General features: G+C 37.4%; 1 protein-coding gene across 2 annotated transcripts in view; it reads right to left on the bottom strand.

The window, feature by feature from the left end:
- trpm3 (transient receptor potential cation channel, subfamily M, member 3) overlaps nt 1-21,512 on the bottom strand; it is a 134,677-nt gene that overhangs the window by 49,871 nt on the left and 63,294 nt on the right. For both annotated transcript variants that reach the window (XM_027141509.2, XM_027141654.2), the window contains exons 2-6: nt 5,774-5,853; nt 3,942-4,143; nt 3,397-3,610; nt 2,431-2,555; nt 626-797 (exon numbers count right to left, since the gene is read on the bottom strand). In XM_027141509.2, coding sequence (XP_026997310.2) covers nt 626-797; nt 2,431-2,555; nt 3,397-3,610; nt 3,942-4,143; nt 5,774-5,853 — 793 coding nt within the window. The remainder of the gene's footprint in view (nt 1-625; nt 798-2,430; nt 2,556-3,396; nt 3,611-3,941; nt 4,144-5,773; nt 5,854-21,512) is intronic.

Raw genomic sequence — 21,512 nt, 5'->3', positions numbered from 1 at the left:
ACTAAATAACTCTTATAATAATATTTTTCTCTCATTTGTAGATCATTAGTCTAATAGCTTGTATTCGGGTCAGTTGATGGTTGGATTGTTGTGGTCCACAAAGGAGAATGATTGTGTTCTTAACTGCTCAAACCCACCAGGATTAAGTATAACCAAATAATGTAAGTAAATTATGGCATATGTGGAAGGGGAGTGTTATTGGATTGTTATACTGTAAATGTGCATCATGTATCACAGACAAATGCTAATGTCTGAAACTACTTTACTGAAATGTCTGTAAATGGTCAGCTCATATCACATATTTTGTGTATTATGTAATCATTTATATCTGACTTTTTCATTCATTTAGTACTGATTGATGGGTCTAACTGGTGCCGTGACCAGAAGCCACTGTATAAAATATCTTGTTGTAACTTTATCCATCAGAACAGCTGAAATAATGTCCTTGATTTCAACTCAACAGCCAAAAGTGGATCGAGGAATATCAAGCCTCAACAGACCGGACAATTAAAAATACCCTGTCCCGAGAGAGGTAATCTACCATGAGTTCTGAGGGTGCATAATCACTTTTTCTTAGCATGCCATTTGTCTGACTGTACTAGAAACTTGCAGGTTGGAGACTCACGTGTGTTGATCTTCTGCAGAGAGATGTGTTTCTCCAGCTGCCGGCGAAGCTTAACCTCGGCACCGTACTTGCCCGTGGTGCCATTGTCAGCTAGGATGAAGTGCGAGTGCAGGCTGTTCAGGACAGTCAGCTTACTCAGAGGATTCGACATGGTCTGGTATGGCCGGACCACCTGAAGCGCACACACACACACACACACACACACACACACACACACACACACACACACACACACACACACACACACACACACACACACAGACAAACAAACACACACAGACAAACACACACAGAAAAGAGACTGTTAGCTCTTGGGTGATGCTGTCTGATCATTTCTCATCTACAACCTACAGTAGCAGATTACACATGATGAACAAAGGTTTAGTGGGTTCTGAGTTATTAATGGTTTTCTACAACGAGTGGAATCAAAGAGTCTAATGGGTTGCAATTATTAGTGATTGTGAAAGACTGAGAGGTTATTATTATGAGTAATGGTTAGAGGTGCTGGCTGATGGGAACTTATTTTTAACATTGAAAAACTGTGTTTTGTTGTGTTAAATGTCCACAGGCTTTTAACATGCCAATCATCATTGTGGTGCCAAAGCTCAGGCAGGCAAATCAAAACATGGATAGTTCATAATCAAGTCAAAACACTGACACAGACTTGGAGTTAATAACACACAATTAGACTAATCAAAAGACTAAACAAACCTAAGAGGTGACCACAATAATCTAACAAACCAGTGATGCACATAGAGAACCTAACATGAAAAAACATAATGTTTGCAGAATGCAGTTCGTACATGCAGGGAGCTTCAATTCATGATGAGAGGTTAGATTTATGTCATATTAAGTGGTGCTTAAAGCTGTTTTGAGAGATTAAAGGTGCTGTTTAATGGGTAACGATGAACTAAACATTATGCTTATGAGTGTTGATTAAATGTGATCTTAGAGGTTATGAGTGATTAAAGACAATATCTGAAGAGCTAGAAAAGATGCTCAAAATTATTATAAGAGATCAAAGGTCTTGACTGATAAATTATTATTATGAATCATGGTGTACTGAGTAGTGGTTAAAGCTGTGTTACTATAGTTGCAAAACAGGTGAACACAGTAGGGTAAAAAACTAATGGCAGGATAAGGGAAATGAATGGAATAAGGCACATAGCAAGGTAAACAAAAGTACATAAAGACCCCAACACAAGCAGTCCTCATCTATAGTTCTTCTTATTCTTTTTCTTATAATTATTATTCCGAATTATAATAATATGCATAATTAAAGGTATCGTGTATATTTTTCATACAGGTTTGTCTACAGTGCCAGATATTTTCTGCATAGGTCAAAACTAGAGTTTTTTCCTGTCTATGACTTCAGAGTGACACTGACAGAGAGAAGAAAAAGAGAAGAGAAAAAATATTCATGGTAATATTTTTTCTTTAGTTTTTGCTTTTTAACAGCATGATGGTCGACCCGAGGAAAAAAATCTGAACTGTGAGTGAGCGAGAGAATAAGTTATGAAGAGGGTTAGCAGAAGTGGGCATTAATAAATAACAGAAAAGTGTGTGTTTCTTCTCTGAGCCTGTGTGACCAAGATAGCTCATAGCAGTTTGTGTAAATTATTCAATACATTTTTGTCATTTCTAAGTAGAATAGTAGAAGTGTCTGAAGTGTTTTTCAGTAGTTTTTGGCTGCAACAGAAAATAATATGATGGACCATAAAACTGTACAACATAATATAAAAAAACACTCATGTCAGTATACTGTATGTAGTAAAGTATCAGGGTTGCTACTGTAGATTACATACGTCTTTGCCCACAAGGTCCTCCTGGTTTTCCACTATGCCCCAGGGAGCAATGCCAATGGTGCAGATTTTCCCTCGGGATTTGGAGGCATGGTCTTTCAGAGCATCCCCTACATGTCTGATAACCCCTGCAGGATAAAATCAGAAGAAAAACAGCCATTGAGTATGCATTATACATTACAAATCAACATTCTTACTACAGGCTCTTCCAAACATCTCTTGCTGCAGAATAAAAAGCACATTAGGGTGGAGTCAGATCTAATCCAGCAACTTCTACTTGTAAAGATAGCCAAAAACGTCTAGGTGATGCAGATACCACAGTGTGTTTTAGTGTTATTAGTGTTGTGTGGGTTATTGGGTTAAGAGTTAGGGTTAGGCTTATAGGAGATGTTGGATGAGATCCAACACCACCCCTTGGTTCTTTGTGTCCTGACTACACCTCAAAACAGATGGAAATCACTTAATCCATCAGGATCTATTCTTAATAACAAAATGGATTTGACATGAAATCTGACAGCAATTCTCTAAAAATTCTCAAAAAAAAAGCCCAAATTAAAGCCTATTCTTCTGTGACATTCAGCCACCTCCACCTTTTAGGTGTTATAATTAAATTTCACTCAGAGCTGTTTGGCAGTCCCTCAGCTTGCTGCTCTCAGCATCCCAATAATGATGGATAGAATCAAAGTATAGTGTGTATAAAATTATCCCTAGGAGAAATCGAAGGATTTTAAATGAAGCAATCTTTATAGAGAGCTAACATAGGGAAGTGGGAGTGTGATATGTGGCAGCCTAGTGTTTGAGGTGTTGGGCTACCAAACGGGAAGGTTGTCAGTTCGATCCCACGTCCTTGTTCTTTGAGAAAGGCCCTTAACCCTCAATTGCTCAGTTGTACAAAAAATTAGATAATGTAAGTCACTCGGCATAAGAGCATCTGCCAAATGCTGTAAATGTAAATGATAGTGAACCCACCTGTGTTTACGCCACCGGTGAAGATCCAGGCTCCGGTTGTCATGGCAGCTTTGATCAAGCCCTTACCAAACACCTGCTTGAGTTTGGGCTGCAGCTCAAAGTTCTGCAAACCACCATGCACTGAGATGAGCAGTTTGGGAAGCTCCAGCTGCCACTCTTTAGTCATGAGGTGCAGCAGTAGGTCGGCTTTGGTGTCATACGACACGCGCACATACTGACAAATCACAAAGCACAAACAAAAAGTAAATGACGATGATGATAATGATGACTATGATTATTATTATTATTATTATTATTATTATTATTATTATTATTATTATTATTATTATTATTATTATATTTTGCATTGTTCCAGTTTACATTGAACCACCTTTACAAAAAAAGGTTGATCAGTAGTAAAACATGTCCCTAGTTTCTGCTCTTATGCTTGTGTGCGTGTGTGTGTGTGTGTGTGTGTGTGTGTGTGTGTGTGTGTGTGTGTGTGTGTGTGTGTGTGTGTGTGTGTGTGTGTGTGTGTGTGTGTGTGTGTGTGTGTTTTCAAGTACCATGGCTTTGTTGGAGTGGCCTCCTCCCTGGAACTCGATGGTGCCGAATGCGTCGGTGGGACTCAGCTGTGTGTGCTTGCTGATGGACCATTTTTCAGGCAGGCTGTCACTCTTCAGCGCACGTTCCGATCTGTCATTCTGATTGGACGAAATGCTGGGGGGCAGGCCCACATGCTGGCCAATGAGACGGCCACAACAGCACCTGGCCAGGTAAACAAAATGTGGAAACATAACCGTTTGAACATTGACTCATATAATCTTTTCAGCTGGTATTAACTTAATACTGTGCTCCTTATTCAACACTGTGGCTTTTCAGTGTCTTTATTTAATATGCCAGATGTGTATACAATTTTAATAACTGTTACATTCTTGTTAGCAGACTTAGACATTTTGACTAAGATAATATTTATCATTGCCTGTGTGAATCGCTCATGACACTGGAAAATGTTCTCTCATTTCACTTTATCCATCTTCAGGAAGTGATTTGTCCTGGTTAGAGTGTGTGGTGGATCCACATCCAAATCTATTCACACAATCATTCACAACTGGGGCAATTTATCTTAGCCAATCCACCTACCGACATGTTTTTTTGGAGACCTAAGAACCATGAAAAAGAGAGAGAGAGAGAGAGAGAGAGAGAGAGAGAGAGAGAGAGAGAGAGAGAGAGAGAGAGAGAGCACACTAAACTCCAAACAGACACTAACCTGAGCTCAGGATCGAACTCTATTCAAAACACCACCATGCCTCGGTTATTTCTATTTGAGTGTTCATTCATTTGGACAGACTGCCTATTAAAAAGCTCCATCTGACCTGTCTGTACTCTTCTCACCAATTCTTTTATCCAATAAGCAGACATAGTTATTACTGAGAGTTTTTAAAGTGAGAACACTTTGCAACCTTCATACTATGTTTTCACATTCAATATCACAGTAAAGTCTGCTCAAGTCCTTAATTAGGATTAAATGCAGTCAACTGGAGAGACATTTATATTAAAACATCAGGGATTCCTCTCTCCAATATCAGAGCTCTCTCTCTCTCTCTCTCTCTCTCTCTCTCTCTCTCTCTCTCTCTCTCTATATATATATATATATATATAAATATATATATATATATATATATATATATATATATATATATATATTATATACTAATTATTATTAGTATTATTTTTATTATTTCTTTTTATATTGCTCTTTCTGACTGTACATTGTAGGGATAATAAAACCACCACAGTAGCTAGATATGCCTTAGAAGAGTGCGAGGACATTTCTCACTAACCAAAGCCTTCTGGCATGAAGGTTTAACCTATATATTAGGCATTACTGTGTATTAAATTAAGAAATATTCAGAAAAAAAATTCATGTTCAATCTCCCAGAAATATGTAATACACTTTTATTAAAATAAGCAAACAAATCTATCAGCTATTGGTCACATTCTTCATCATTGCTAGGATTGATGTGGCTTTTAAATTGCTTTCTTTTTTAGCAAGTTCTCTGCAAAAACATAACCAAACAAAAAGTGCACTTTTGGAAGTGGAAATTAACAAAAGAAGAACAAACCTCAATGTATAATTGAGAAACACACCAGTTTACACTATGTGTTAAATGGATCCATTTGTTGGATGATATGTACGATATCTTATTAAATAGTGTATACACAGGATATACTGTATTATGTGTGGAAGCTTAGGAAAACCTCTCCTTTGACTGCACTCATCTCACAGTAGCGGAGATTTTGGTATCCTGTTGTACTTATAGGTCACACTCTTTAAGAATGCTTCTGAGCACCACTGCTCTGGAAATAGATAAGGATGTAATGTAAGAAGTCTCACCTATGGGGGTCTTTGGTGCTGACGATGATGTGCACACATTCTCTCTTGCTGAAGGCTCGCTCAATCCACGATTTCTGAGCCTGAGGAGACACAGAAAAGAGTTTGTGTGCCAAGCACAGAAAGCATGACATAAAACTTTTTCACAGAGGTGAACATTACAAAAGTAAACCACAATAGAGCCAAACGAACCCTATTAATCTACCTTGATAAAACCCCAAACTGCTCACAGTGTTTGAACAAATCGGTGCTCAGGTCACTCACCCTGACCACGACCTTCCCACGGTAAACCCCATGTCTTATAAAAACCTGCCCTCTGTTTTAGCTTGTACAGGGAAACCCAATGATTCAGCAGAATCACCAGCGACCAGCATTCACGCTACCGTGAACACACACAAAGTCGATCCTGAAGTGAACAAGATGCTTTGTGACAGAGTCGGTGGGAGAAGCAGCAGCAGCGTTCATGTGCTGTGACAGGGAGATATGTTAACACAACAGGAATGCTGGCTTTAGTCTGAGAAGAACGAAAAAATAACATGAAAAGGATGGAAAACAAAAAAGGACCGCTTTAAGATAGACCAGGAGAAAGAGAAGGTTACCGAACTGTAAATAGGAATAGATTTTCCTGTCACTTACACTTAACATAATAAGAATATGACCCATGAAAGGCTGAGAGAGCAGAAAAGCTATAAAACAAAGAAAGAGTTACCACAATTAAAATAAATGAAAGCAGCACATTTTACACAAATCATGCTGAATAAACTGCAATGTTTGACGCTTGTTCAGTTTTGTATTGAATCGACACAGGAAAATGTAGCAAACAAAAAGAAGAGTTTATAGTTTCGAGGAAGAACATGATTAAGCTTCAAGATGGATTAAAGATTTATGTAACTTTTCTAGATATTTTATGTGGAGAATCTTCAAAATCTAAAGTATTAAGACCTTAACACAAAACCCAATGTATATAAAACACCTTCATATCATTCAAATATACTTTGATTTGCACACTTAATTAACTCACTTAGGTGTGAACTGAAAAGCTGATACAAGACAGATTCAGTGTATAATTCTAGACTATAACTATTAACAATATTGTTCTGGTTGTACATATAGTTTGTATCTTCTGTGATTTATATACAATCTCAGGATTAAAGCAAACAAAAATGTTACGTGCGACAATGTCAAGCCAAGATTGTATTTGTGATATATTAAGAAATAACAGTTAACAGTTTTTGAAAGTGAATTTGTGAGCTTTTGAGGAAAGAAACATGATGCTCTGATTTAAATGTCATACAACGATTGCTTAAGTTTTGGGCAGTCAGCTAAATTTGAGTCAGCTAAAGTGGAGCCAGACTTTTGAACGTAACTAGAAAGAAAGAAATTTGCAGTAAATACTTCACTGTACTTCACTGCATTCTCTGGCTTTATGCTTTAAGGCATTTAAATGCACCATTTTTATTCAGTGTAATAGAGAAAGTTCAGTGTTCAATATTCAGTGCAGAGAGAAACTGATGAAATGGAGTTGTCTTGATTTTAATGTATTCTTTCTATAAACTGAGTAAAGTCTTGTATTTATCTTGTATTTTTTTGGATAACTGATGAAAGATATAAATACAGTAAACGTAAAAAAGAAAGTTAAAGTACCTGTATGGATTCTTGATCTGTATAAGAAATCGTCCATCTCTGTGTGTGTTCATGGTGTAGATATCGTCATACTGAGAGTCTGTCACTCTCTCTCTCTCTCTCTCTCTCTCTCTCTCTCTCTCTCTCTCTCTCTCTCTCTCTCTCTCTCTCTCTCTCTGTGTTTCTCTCTTGCTCTGTGTCTCTCTCTGTGTCTATCACTCTCTGTGTCTTGCTCTCTGTCTCTCTGACTTTCTCTGTGTCTCTTGCTCTCTCTCTGTCTCTCACTCTGTCTCTTTCTCTCAGTCTCTCTCACTTTCTCTGTGTCTCTTGCTCTCTCTTTGTCTCTCTCCATGTTTCTCTATCGCTTTCTTTCTCTGTTCATTTCTATCGTTCTTTCTCATTTTTTCTCACTCTCCTCCACTTTCTGTTTATCTGTCTGTTTCTAGCGCTCTCTCTCCTCTCTCAGACACACACACCCCTGGTGGGAAGCTGACACTAGCTGAGAACTTTACAAACCGCTCACACTCTCGCCCTGATAATATTCTAGAAATGGAGGACTATAACAGCGTTACATGAAGGTAACACAATGGTCATCATCTGCCACACACACACACACATACACACACACACACACACATTCACACACACTACCTGTGGGGTATAAATGCCAGCTGTAATTAATGTGTTCTTTTTCATTGCACACCGTTTGAAACCAAGCAGGAAATGTTGTTTTCGTTCTACTTTTCTTGTCATCAGCACCACAATCAAAGATTTCTTCTGGTTAAATTTTAGTATCTGCTCAAGAACAAATGCTGCTGATGAGTGACGATGGGGTAGTGTGTGTGGCGTGTGTGTGAGGCATAGCCAGTAGGACCACTGATACCGTATCCCAGCATCAAGCACGCAAGCACATGCAAGCACACAAACTCTTAATCACACACAAAAATATGCTGGTTAAACCCATTGAATGCTGGATAAAAGTTCTCTTTATCATATACATCCACATCTTTACTACTTACTTCACTAAATGAATCAACTGAGATTTTTCATTGCTTCATCACATAGACACAAGATAAAATAAAATTCGACCCAGGCAGTAAACTTGAGATTTTCTTTTGGAAAACAACATGTACAGTAGCTAGAAATCCAAGGCCTTCTATATGTTTGGTTATATGTAACCGATGTCCAGGACAGTGTGGTGATTTCTCCCAAAAACACACCAACTAAACCTGTCAATTATCTGATAAATTATGTATATATATAATCAGACGAATGAGCAAACTGGACTGGAGTGGACTGTAATTCTCCACCTTTTTCTTACTGATCTACAATGAAATGAGTTGATATGATTATCATCTAAGGATTTAAACTAAAGTATTTCACTAGTCGTGTCATTCCCTGACCTAAGTGTAAATCTAAAGTCTTTGTTTTCCAGGATAATCACTAATCTCTTTGCTGTCTAAAAGTGCTAGGAATCTTGTGAGTGTTCATTTTCTCTAATGGCAAAATGAAGACCAGGAGTTATTTAGAGACTTCCACAGAGTTTCTACTTGTGCTTTTTTTTATTTCTTTCCCTAATTAGCTCAGTTAGTGAAGTATCGACTGAAGCTGTAGTAAAACTGCACCTTATTAAGTCGTGTGTTGGCGGCTGTGCGGTCAAGAGAGCAGCGTTAGCTACATTTTCTATGTTTTAAAAACAGTTATTTTTAGTCAGTATAGTTATTTATTTATATTTAAGATACCACAGGGGGACACTCCACATAAAGGTGTGTGTAATCGTTGATATGGGTCTCAACATGATATGAGTCTCCAGTGTCCGATCGTGCCAAGGTGATGATGGACGAAATGATCAAGGGACAGGGATTTAGCGAATAAAAATCAAAAAGGAAGATTGATCCTGGTTTGAGAAATGAGCAGTCTAATGATGGCCCCGTGGAAATGAAGCTCAGCAGAATCTGCCGATATGAACAGATCAGCGGTGTTGCAGGTTTAATGTCCCGCAGCACGATACCAATCACATTAATCAATTTCTTCTCTCACTCTGCCAGCATTAGTGAGGTTTAACATGGTGTTATTGTCCTATAGTGATAGACAGCATCCTCTTATCTCTCTACATCCCATTCTCTCTCTCTCTCTCTCTCTCTCTCTCTCTCTCTCTCTCTCTCTCTCTCTCTCTCTCTCTCTCTTTTTCTCTCTCTTCATCTCTCTTTCTTAAACAACTGGTCTAATAATCATATATTATCCGTAACCTCTCATAACAAAAGCGTAATATACATTCAACTATTACAAGATATTTTCCTTCAAAATGTTTCTCTTTCTCTCTCCACCACTCTCTTTCTTTCAGTATCTCTCCTATTGTGATCCCCGCCACCTTCCTAGTAGCAGAATTTTCAAATGTGGGAGGATAAAAATGTCATGCCCTCTAACTCTAATCTCCTTGATGCAAACCAAAGCCAAAGAAATCGGTGCAAGTTTAAAATGAAGATGTTTTGAGAAAAATCTTTTAAAGATAAATAAGTAACTGAATAAAAAAATATCAGGTTATTATGAAAATGAAACTAATACATCAAATCATACTTTTTCCACCATGAATGTGACAACCACAATTCAAGCGAAAAACAAATATAAATGTTTCCCCCTGTTTTGTCTGCTCACTTTTTTTCCAGTCTGTCCATCTGACAAGATCATTTCTCTACATCATTACTTTCGTTTTTACTTGATCTTACACTTTCTCTCTCTCTCTCTCTCTCTCTCTCTCTCTCTCTCTCTCTCTCACTCACTCTCTCTCTCTCTCTCTCTCTCTCTCTCTCTCTCTCTCTCTCTCTCTCTCTCTAGTATCAACCCAGCTGCCAGCTTCACGGTTTTGAGCTCAGAGTGCTCGCTTTCCTTCATTTAAAGCAGATTAGCGTCGTACTTTTCCTCCTGCTAATTAAAACACATGCTGATTAGTTAAACACTGTTTTTGCAGGAATGCTGGAGGTCGAGCTCTTTGACACCATCAGCGAACAGTCATGAACCGCAACCCACTTGAAAGCCGTTTTATATTTATACCTACAAGACTATGAACCCTGAATAATGGATTTCGGTCAGTGCCATGATTCAGACAGGCTGTTTAGAAAACTTCTAGAGTGAAACAAACCTCTCTAGAACATTGCTCTAGAAACCATGAAGGTATCTTTAGACTGCAAGTCATACAACCAGTTTTGCTCTCCATTCTCCATCAATCTACAGTTCTTAACATACCTTTAACGTCATGGACTTCATGTTAAGGCTAGAATGAATTTCCTGGTTACAAAATTGCACTATAAACAGGAAATAAAAATTATTAATGAAGGTTTCTTCCTCATGTTGTGTCAGAGAGAGATTTTCCTTCTAGTTTGATCATAAGGGAACATTTAAAATGGATCATTTATATCCTTCATGTATATATTTCTGTTAAGCTGCTTTGTGGGAATGTACAGTGTAAAAAGCTATATAAATAAAATTGGTTTAGAAACCAGAGCTACAGATTACTCCCATTCACCAGCCAGCTCTATGACATTGTGAAGTCTAATACAAGCTTCCTGAGTGCTCATGCTGCACCTTGTAAAGGAAAGTGCTGTCTGTCCTCTTCCACATACCTGAACTCAAAGATGTAGATGATTGCTAGTGTTGATGTGACAGGAGAGAGTTGTTTTTTTTCTCCCTTGACTGGAAGGCATTGCTGCGATCTCTATGCAATATGGTGCCCAAATGTATATAATTATATATTTAATCACATAAAAAAATGTGCAGCGTTTGTTAGTTCAGACTTATTGTATGTTCATCTCTTTGCACACTAACTAATGCAGAATAATATGATTTAGGATTAAACATTTCAACAGATAGATTTCTACCTTCTAAGAACAGCTGCCATGATTGTTAAGACTACGTGGGAGTTTCTATTGTCAAAGGGTTTGTATAAAAATCTATCAGCTTTCACACCCTAGGTGGAGGTTGCATAAGAAGCTGCAGTGTGTGAGAGCGAGACAGATTTCCTCTTTCAATGCTGTTGGTCCATTTTCATGTCAGCTGGCTTCTTTAAAAACTTAAAATGGAGCCTCCGACGTGTTCATCACACACGTCTGCACCTGTCTAATGGGCTTTGCTTTAAATGTACATCATGAAAGCCTTCACCTTAAGGATATTTTATGTAGTTAGGAAGTTTAAACGATGACTTACAGTAGTCAACGCAAAGCTTTCTTAAATGTCAGGGGCTATGCAACTTCTCCAAGAAGCTCCACACACACACACACACACACACACACACACACTCACACACACAGAGGAAGCAAACTCATTCACTCACCATCTGTCTACTCACTATATGCTGAGTATGATGTATAACTTTTGTATATTAAACCTTACAATTAATGAAATACACAAACGTTTGACATGCATGTGCACATGTATCTAATTAAACACACACGCACACACACACACACACACACACACACACACACACACACACACACACACACACACACACACACACACACACACACACACTTGAATTTTCCTACTCACTAAAGCTTAACAGATACATCTGTGTGTGTGTGTGTGTGTGTGTGTGTGTGTGTGTGTGTGTGTGTGTGTGTGTGTGTGTGTGTGTGTGTGTGTGTGTGTGTGTGTGTGTGTGTGTAAGCGCCTGTGACCATATATACATTCTGCTGCTCTATAAGAGATTTTTTCTGCTTTTAAACTGTATCATGGAAATAAATACACACTTCATCCATGTTCCCTGACATGACATGAATATTTATCACTATGAATATTTATAGTGTGTAGCTACTGCAGCTTCGCTTCATGGAATGAAATAAATAATTCTAGGGAATACATTAAAGATTCAGACAGGTTATATATAATCGTATCAACGTATCGTAGGCTTTGAATGCATGGAACGACACAAAGCCTTACTGTTTCCACCCTAAAGATTCACTTTACTTCTGACACTGGAGACTCCTTCCATAAATGTTGAATAAATGCTTTTATTTAACATTTGTAGAAGGAGTCTAATGGTCACATGATGGTGTAGCCTAGTTGGTACATGGCTCAATACCATAGTTTCAAAAAGTAAGACATCATAAGACATGTAACAATGTGACAACAACAAGACTTAACTTAGATCTGTAAATGCTATTCAATTCAACTTTTTTGTTTATGCATGAGTCAAATCAGTTATATATCAAAATCTATTTCAAAGGTATGAGGAGAAGATGCCAAAAAAAAATAATTAAAAGATCTGAGTTTAGACGAAAAACAACAATCTTAATCATATTATCTTAACACGACATAGATTTATTCCTGATGGTTAGTGTTGAAGATGAAGCAGCTCCTGTATTAAAACTAGACTGCATGAAAGACAACTGTGGTGTATGTTCTCACAATGGCAAGTTTGTACGAATTTGCAGTAATCAAGCTGTAGGAATATATATATATTTAGGTTTAGGTGCAGAGTTAGCTTTTATACTTCTTATGAAATCAAACAAAATCCACTACATTCTGCTGGTTTTCTCCACATTATAAACTTATGAGGTTAAAGTGAGATGCCTGCATTATTTCAAAATATATAATGGACAACCTGGCCAAAGTTATGCAAAGTATGTATGTAACTTCTGTTAATTTAATTCTTTTTTTTTGTGTGTGTGTTTTTTTTTTTTTGTAATGATTGGTTTAAAAACATATCTCCAAAAGAACACATTGTCTACTGTATTTACAACCAACGAATATTAGGGCAATTCACACCTAGGCACAAGGCAGCAGGATGCTAATTTGGTTGCCATTTCATTTCCCATTTAGCTCGGAAATCAAAACAGAATTGCCTGGGAAATGTGAAATTCTGCCAATTCCTAAGTGAAAAAAGCAAATCCCCAGAGGCAGAGTAGGATTAGCATGGCATTAAGTAATGGCCAGAACATGGTCTGTACAGTATGTAAGAATTTAAGTAAATAACAAAAAAATAAAGGAGAATAGAGGGATTAAACAAAACAACACAGACAAAAAACAAAACAAAACAAAACAAAAAAAAACCAATTGACTGGCATTTTGTTATAATGAAAAAGAGGAACAAAGATGGTCTGGGTAAATGTAAATTCATGGTGTTTGTCCGAAATCACGTACTTTGACAGTAATGAATGCATTTTATTAAGTGCTTTCAATAATAATATACCTGTACCTGTTCCAGTGATCAATACAGTACTGACTGCATCCTATCCTGTACATAATAAATTTGATTCAGTCCCTACTGCATTTGATTCTGTACCTACTGCATATGCTTCAGTACTTATTGCATTCTATATTCTATTCAGTCTATAATCGATTCAGTACCTTGAATTTCATGGCAGAATGAAAAATTTCTCAGGCAATTTTTTTAACAAATATTTGACTCAGTACTTTCAGCATTTAATTCAGCTACTGCATTTGATTCAGTACCTTCAGGTTTTTCCTCTTATATATAAGTCGGGCATGTTATTTCTCACCTAACGTTTGATGAATACTGATATTTCAAACATACGACTCCTTCAGCATACTGCTTTTCTCTTACTCTACAGTAGGGTAATAGGAGCATTCATGCGCAGCAATGTGTTATTTTGTCTCCTTGGTGAAGTCTTGCCAATTATTACATGTACCATTATATTTTCTTTTTTGCTTTGTATTCACAGTTGCATGCCTGACTTTGTTGAGTAGTTAAAAAACCCTGAATATTGAGTCTGAGTCTCAAATATTACATCATATTACACAAACAAGAAAACATGAGCATTCTGATCTAAAGTTCAGTGTGTGTGTTTGTGCTTGATGTGCTTGATGATTCAATGTATGTATGATGCGCAGCTCTGGAACTTTTCTCTTTTCTTCACTCTCACTCAGCTCTAGTGGCTAAATAAACAGAAGCACCAGAACTAACTGCATGCCAATATCTAGTTTCCTATAAGCCAGTCATCATTTTGTGGAGTAAACAGGAGCCCTTTGTCAACAAACATGTGGTAAAGTAATACTGGGTCAGTTTCTCCATATATGAGAAGCTAATACTATCTGCCTGTGCTACAAAGAGAGAGAGAGGAAGAGAGAAAGAAAAAGAATATGACATAAGTTTCCTGGGGTTGTGATTATTGTAGCATTTCTCATAAATGATAAACATTAAAGATGATGAAAGCAGTCAGAAACATTCTCAGCCTCCAACTGTGGAACAAAACCCTAATCTTTCAGAAGAAACAACATTAGTTCAGTGTAGTAGTGGCCTGCAGGCGAATCATAATGTACAACATTATTCATCAGCACTGGAAAGCTGCACAGGGTTTCTTTCTGATTTGGTTCTGGCTTAGATCTGTTTATGCCCTTGTATGAAATCATAGAGGGGGATCAAAATATGGTTTTAAAATCAGAACATTAGATTTATTCATTAAAGCAAGCATTCAGGCAGAAATGGAAATAATGTGTGAATACAGTGTCTGTATTTTCCCGGATCCCAAATTAACAGAGAATAGAGGCAGTTTTGCTGGGAGCATCTGCATTGGAAGTGAGCCTCATTCTCAGTTAAGGAAGGCAATAAGAACTATTTACTGTCCTTTACTGTCTGAGATTTGCATTTTAAGGACATACTATGTACCCTCATGATGATTTTAATATACATGGCCTCCAGTCCCAAATCCAGTGGAAGCTTAACCTCCTAAGACCCGAGCTTTGGTTTGACCTTGCATTTTAGATGCAGTGATGTCCACGTATGTAGACACAAGGTCGTAGGAGGTTAAGTACGTATCTGTGGTTCTGTGATATTTCTAGGCTTACTACATGGGTTCAGGGTCACAACTCTAAGATGATTATGTTTGGTACTTGATAAGCAAGTTAGCATATGTGATGTCTTGCACAGATGAATATATGTAGCTCTGCGGTTAAGGTTTTGGACTACTGGTAGGAAAGCTGTGAGTTTGAATCCTAAGACCACCAAGCTGCCGCTGTTGGGCCCCTGAGCAACATGAGATAAACATAAGTCACTCTGGATGCGGGTGTCTGTCAAATGCCATAATTGTACGTCTTTACTCCTAAGAAAATTGCGAAAAATTCATAGAGTCATAGAAGCACTGTTACATGCAAACCTTCCTTTATCTGAGATTATTCCTTATTTAAGGCACATCTGGTCATTTCAACCTCTCTCCTTCTCTCACACACTTATTTACTCTCTCTCTCTCTCTCTCTCTCTCTCTCTCTCTCTCTCTCTCTCTCTCTCTCTCTCTCTCTCTCTTTCACATAGTAACACACACCTTAAACCCTCCCTTTTTCACTCCTACCTTTCTTTTTCATGTGATTCAGTAGTTGATGTGTCAGAAGGCAAAGGCTGTGAAATTGCCTCTCGTCCCGCCAGTGTGTCTCTGTTCCCCCAAATAAAACAGATATAATAAAAAGACCAGTGCAACTGATATCCTCTACCCTGTCTTCTGCTCACTTCTCCTTACTCATCCATTCATTTTATTTTCCTCAATTGTCTTATCATTCTCCCATCGGGTTTCTTTGCTTGTCACTCATCCAGTATACTCCTCTTGATTCCCCTGCTGTATGTTACCAAGCATCAAATACCAGAAAAAAGCAAGGCCCAATGTGGCAGAAGAGCTTTGCAGCCACCAGGTCTCCTTGTGCATGATTGTGGCCTAAACACCATAGCAATGTTATCAATCTCTAAATTATCATAACATTTTACAGACTATTTTTTGCTCCAAACTCTTAGTTTTTAATTTCTTTAACATAGTGAATTGTATTCTCAGTGCCTGTCCAGGAATTTAATAAATTATAGCAAACTAAGCAAGACATACATTTCTCAGTTTCAGTCTTGTCGGGCCACTGTAGATCAGATGGGCACGCACAATATAAGTCTCGTTAAAAGCTAAAAAACACAAATAATCAGCCCAGTCCCAACCCACCTGAACTCTATTGCTTAGTGTCTCAGCCATATTAAACTTGGGCCAAGCGTAATATAGTATATTGTCCTCTACCCTATTATATTTTTATAACACATCTAACAAGTATTTCTCCTGATGTACCCCATTGTCTGCCCCCTATTCCAGTTTTGGCCTAAACACTTTCTAAGGTATTTCGTGTCTTGTTCGCTATGTCAATTTTTTTGTCAATGTCAATTTTCTTTCTATAGCACAACTACACACAACACCAGTTGACCAATGTGCTTTACATACTGTAAAGGCAAAAAAATACAATAAAATATCAATAATAGATTAAAAAAACATTGAAAACACAAACACACAACACAGTACAATATACTGTATCCTAACTTTAAAAACCGATATGGAAGGAGAGAATCTAATACAGTACTAACAGGCAACACAATAAACAGTCTGGGAGCAGCATGGTTTCTCTGCCCAGTACCTTTCTCAACTCAAATGCTTTCAAAGTTTTCTCCTTCTGTCATCTATAGCCCACACTCCTCACAATCTTGGTTTCCCAGCCATATCTCAATCATAGCCCAAACTCATCTAATGTCTTTTTTATTCTATACCCTTATTGACTGTCCTCTAATGTCTTTTTCATCCTGATCCTGTTGCATGGTTTCTCTGAAATATCAGCTGAGACTCTTCCAAGCCCTTCCTATACTCTACTGCAAGGTGTCTCTCTTCTTGTCAGGAATTGGCCCTGACTTCCTGTTTGGACACTAGGAAGACATTCTTGCAGTCTGTTTATCTATGCCATGTATTTTTTATTTTTATTTTGTATCACTTTTGTTAGCCCCACCCTTTCCTTATCAGTTCCCGCCTCTGCACACCTGTTCCTTGTGTTAAATTGATTGTCACCCCTATTTATACCAGTTGTCTTACATCTGTTTTTTGCTGAGTCCTTGTGTTTGTGTTTTTGTATTCTTTAATAAACCCCCTTTTTTTATGTTATCCCTGCATCTGGGTCTGGATTTTATCCTTGAAGACACCCCGTTCTCTGACAGTTCCAGTCTTAACAGCACACTCTGTATGTCAAAAATTCAACCATACTACAAGAAAACATCCATGTGATATCCAATGATATTACCCAACATATCATATATATATTATGGGTAAAATACTATAACTCTGTATCTGTATATCTTTAGTGCTATAAATATACTTAATTTGTATTTATTTTAAAAAAGTGCCTGCTATTCATAGCTGTACTCTGTTGCATGGCTTTTGTCAGCTTCCTGATGAACTTATCAATGTCTCCACACATTTCCTTGGAGATAGACTTTTCCTTAAAGTGTCATTTTGCTTTAAGTCCAGGCATTATCCTGCATACCCGAGTTAACTAAACACATTTTTAGAAGCACCTGACACAATTGATTTTGTAAATAAAACGTCTAGTCCAAGAAAGCAGAACTCCAGGGTCCAAGGGTCATAATCAATAAATTAAATAGTCGCAAAAATCCCAATTCTCTTCTGTCTTTTTCTATTTGTAAAAAAAAAAAATCTGTCTTGCTATTCTTTGTCCTTCAGATCTATAACAGTAGAGTTGTCCTGAGTTTCTATTTGGCTTATTCTTTTAACCCATCTGATGAGCCACTTTAAGAGTAATCACACTTAATATGCATGAAAGTGGCTGTCATGTTGCCAGATTTTTCTTGAATCCTAGTCTATATTCTATATCTCTCGGGGTCTGTTCATCCTTTCAGGCATGACGTATTCTGCCCTGACACATCTAATGGAGCCACTTTTCTGTCCATCAGAAAGCTTTTAGCAACAAAAATCTGAAAGCAAATACTCCTCCTCATGGAGAGGATTTTCAAGGTCAATCCATTAACAATATGAGCTCTGAAATCTAGAAACTTTTCTTTGTAATTTCCAGCCTTTCAAAATGATCCTTGAGCTGTGTTTCATTCCTTAAGTCCTGTGCTGGCTGATCAGCAACACTTTTAAAAGCATTATCAAAGAACTGTGAAAACGGTACACATATAAATATCATATATTTAGTCTTATTTACAATTATAGATGGAAAAAAGTAAATTAATGGATAAAGTGGCAAATACGTGCTACATTAGAATAATCACAGCAGTGTTTGGAAAATGTTCTTCAGCAAATCACTTGCAATAACAAACATCGTAGGATTGCAGTAAAGAAGGATTACAGCTTTACATTTGACTGTTATTAATGTGATTCTGGAGACTCCTTTCATAAAAAGCTTGCACATATTTTGAATCTGTTGTCACACAGAGCTCAATCACTGCAGTAGTCTTGCTAACTGTTGGTCCTCAACCTCCAAAAGGCTGTGGCAGATTGAAAGATCTTGATCGGTTGTTGTTTTGATGCAGTAACAGCTATCCTAACACAATACCAAAGAATCATCACTACTGCTGAAGACATACTGGATACCGTCCAATCATAAAGAAAATAATCCTGAGAGTTTAAATGGTAGACTCTCGTTGTATCAATTGACAAGAAGCCACAGGACAATACATAACCTTCCGCTATACAGACCCTGTCCATCTCCGGGATCAGGAAGTCCACAAGCAGCACCATTGATGGACTTCTTCACCCAGGAAGAAAAAGCTCTATACTCTGGGAAATGATTTGGAGAAATTAGAAGCAATACCAGAGGACACAGGACCAGCTTTTTTACCTCAAGTGATGTCTCTGATCAGCCAAGGCAAACTACACAAACATCAAAGACATTCAGCTATTTGCGCTATATAATTATTGTGTACTGCAATCAAACACTGACTGCACAAATATATTCTGTTTTTTTATTCTTGGTACAGCTGTTACTTCATCAGGCACTGTCCTCTAATTTATTAGTTTAAAAACCTCTCTCTATATTTTTAATTTAATTCCTTACACACTTTGTGTGATTGTTTTGACCTCATAAATCCAGGAAGCAAAAAAATACACTCAGGTAATAAAGTATTACCTCATTATGGAGGCTGTAAGGAAAGTAGCTTTAAAGCTACAGGGAAAGAAACTAATAAACAATTCTGATCATGGATGCTATAAGCTTCACCTTAAGTCTTGATGCTCCACTTCAAAAAAGAAAGAGTGTACTTTGTAAATTAAGCAATCGAGGCTATAAGATTCCACAGTATAGTGTTATCAGTGTTAGCAAAATTTAACATCCAGGGAAAGGGAAAAGGTATTTCTAAAAGGTTAAATAAGCTATTCTGATTTTGCATGTCAGTAAAACTAACCAGGCACCTCTAGTGAAATCTAGCTAACAAACCATTTTGATTCAGGAGGACAAACAACATTAAATTAGCATACCTCTGACAAGAAAACAGTGTGGCTAACGTTGCTAGATTTGGGTTAAACAGAAAATCACCTACATTTCATGTTTGGACCCTTCTGTATCTCTTTTACACTATAACAATGTGCTACCAATGTATACCAATGAATTCTCTGATTTGTTAAGAGGTGTTGATTGTCTGTAACAGCAGATATACAGTAACTGTAGCTCTGCCTACAAAACAAATCACAGGTTTATATCCATTTGCTTGTTCTAATACGTTATCATTTCTATAGTAACATCTTTCAGTGACTCGCATGGCAGATGCTTCATATAAAAAGGTGACACATACAGTATCAAACTACTGATATTTATTTAACATTTATAGAAGGAATGTTGAGTCTAAGTAGTTTGTAACTGTCAGATCTAAAGTTTTGGTATGTTATGGAGATTTTGGTATGTGATATCTGAGTAACATGTAAGTGATTATGGGAAAGTTACTCTTTGAAAAACAGGGTTTGAGATTAATCTAAGGCAACAGTCAGGATTTCTGCTTGTTGATTCATAATATAAGATGATGCAGAGGAGAAAAAAACACAATCCCAAAATCTAACAGACTTTTTGTTGCACGCAAAGCCCGCCCCTCTTCATCAGGCCATGATCAGTCAGGACAGAGAGAATGCGGTTTCAATTTCAGCAGAGAAATAGAATCAGTACGGCTGTGCCACTGTCGAGAACACTTTAATCATTTTTCTTAACGCACACACAAATACAGACACAAATAAGTGCACGGCCAGGAAACAAGTGTGTGCACAGACACCCTCTTTTAGTTCAGCATTATTTATTGAAAGGTTTTACATTTATATCTGTTTCTACATTCAAGTGCATCTAGCACTTACTGTAAATTCAGATATTCATTCAGTGACTCGGATTGATTTCACATAACGGAAACGACTCAAAAACCTGACATCCGACAGAGGATTTATGGAGTAATACAAACATGGACTTGAAAATAGAACCAAATCTTGATTACAGGATCACACAGGGTAATATTTATAACACAAGGTCAGTCCTGAATAGATCAAGCATCGACTCTGTTCCACCTTGATAATCTAACATCATCAGTGTAAATACTAGGTTTGTCTGCCTGGCTGTTAATCATCAAGCCTAATTAATGCTTTGTGTGAGTGGAAAGCATAGAAATGCCTCCCAGAATACAACTGGTTTCTGATCTTCATCTTGTGCTTCTGAGAAAATTAGCTTTTAGAAAAGTTGGCCATTAATTATTGCTAAAATGTTTAGCCTGGACAGTTACCTTGCTGAATAAAAAATATTGCTCAAAATGTAATAATTCAATTGATCAGATCTCAAATGTATTTATAAATAGTTTACTCTGACTAATTAAAACATTCTCTACTCAAGTTCAAATCATTTTTTTTTATGATCCTTCACTTTTAGGGATAATCCCAGTTTCCAGGGATATATTTCTGGAAGCACACTACTGATTGTTTCAAGAGCAGAGAAGATAACAACATTTTTTTTTCATGAGACAGTGAATTAAGCTTTCCAAAAAAGGAAAGGGAAAAAGACAGAAAGAACAAGAAAGCGACGTGAGGAGTACTAGAGTATGGATGGTGTTATGCAATCCTCTATCCTCTCTTTGTAACGGTGCCAGGCACCTCAGCTCTCCCGTCTGTTTCTGTTCTACTCAGAGAGTGTCGTCTGTCCGCAAAAGGAGAGAAAAGGAGGTGAGAAAAGCCTACAAGGGTGCAGAAAGCCCTACTGGGAAAATGACTAGCAGCCGTGGTTTAAACGTGAATCATGCTTTCTTTATATGTGTTTAAACAAAAAAAAAATGGACGCTATACATGGATTTATGTCATATCTATTATTTCAACCAAACCAAAGCAGGCATCCACAA

Source organism: Tachysurus fulvidraco, chromosome 9 (assembly GCF_022655615.1).
Source record: "Tachysurus fulvidraco isolate hzauxx_2018 chromosome 9, HZAU_PFXX_2.0, whole genome shotgun sequence".
NCBI classification, from domain to species: Eukaryota; Metazoa; Chordata; class Actinopteri; order Siluriformes; family Bagridae; genus Tachysurus; species Tachysurus fulvidraco.
This window is presented reverse-complemented; position numbering and strand designations above follow the sequence as displayed.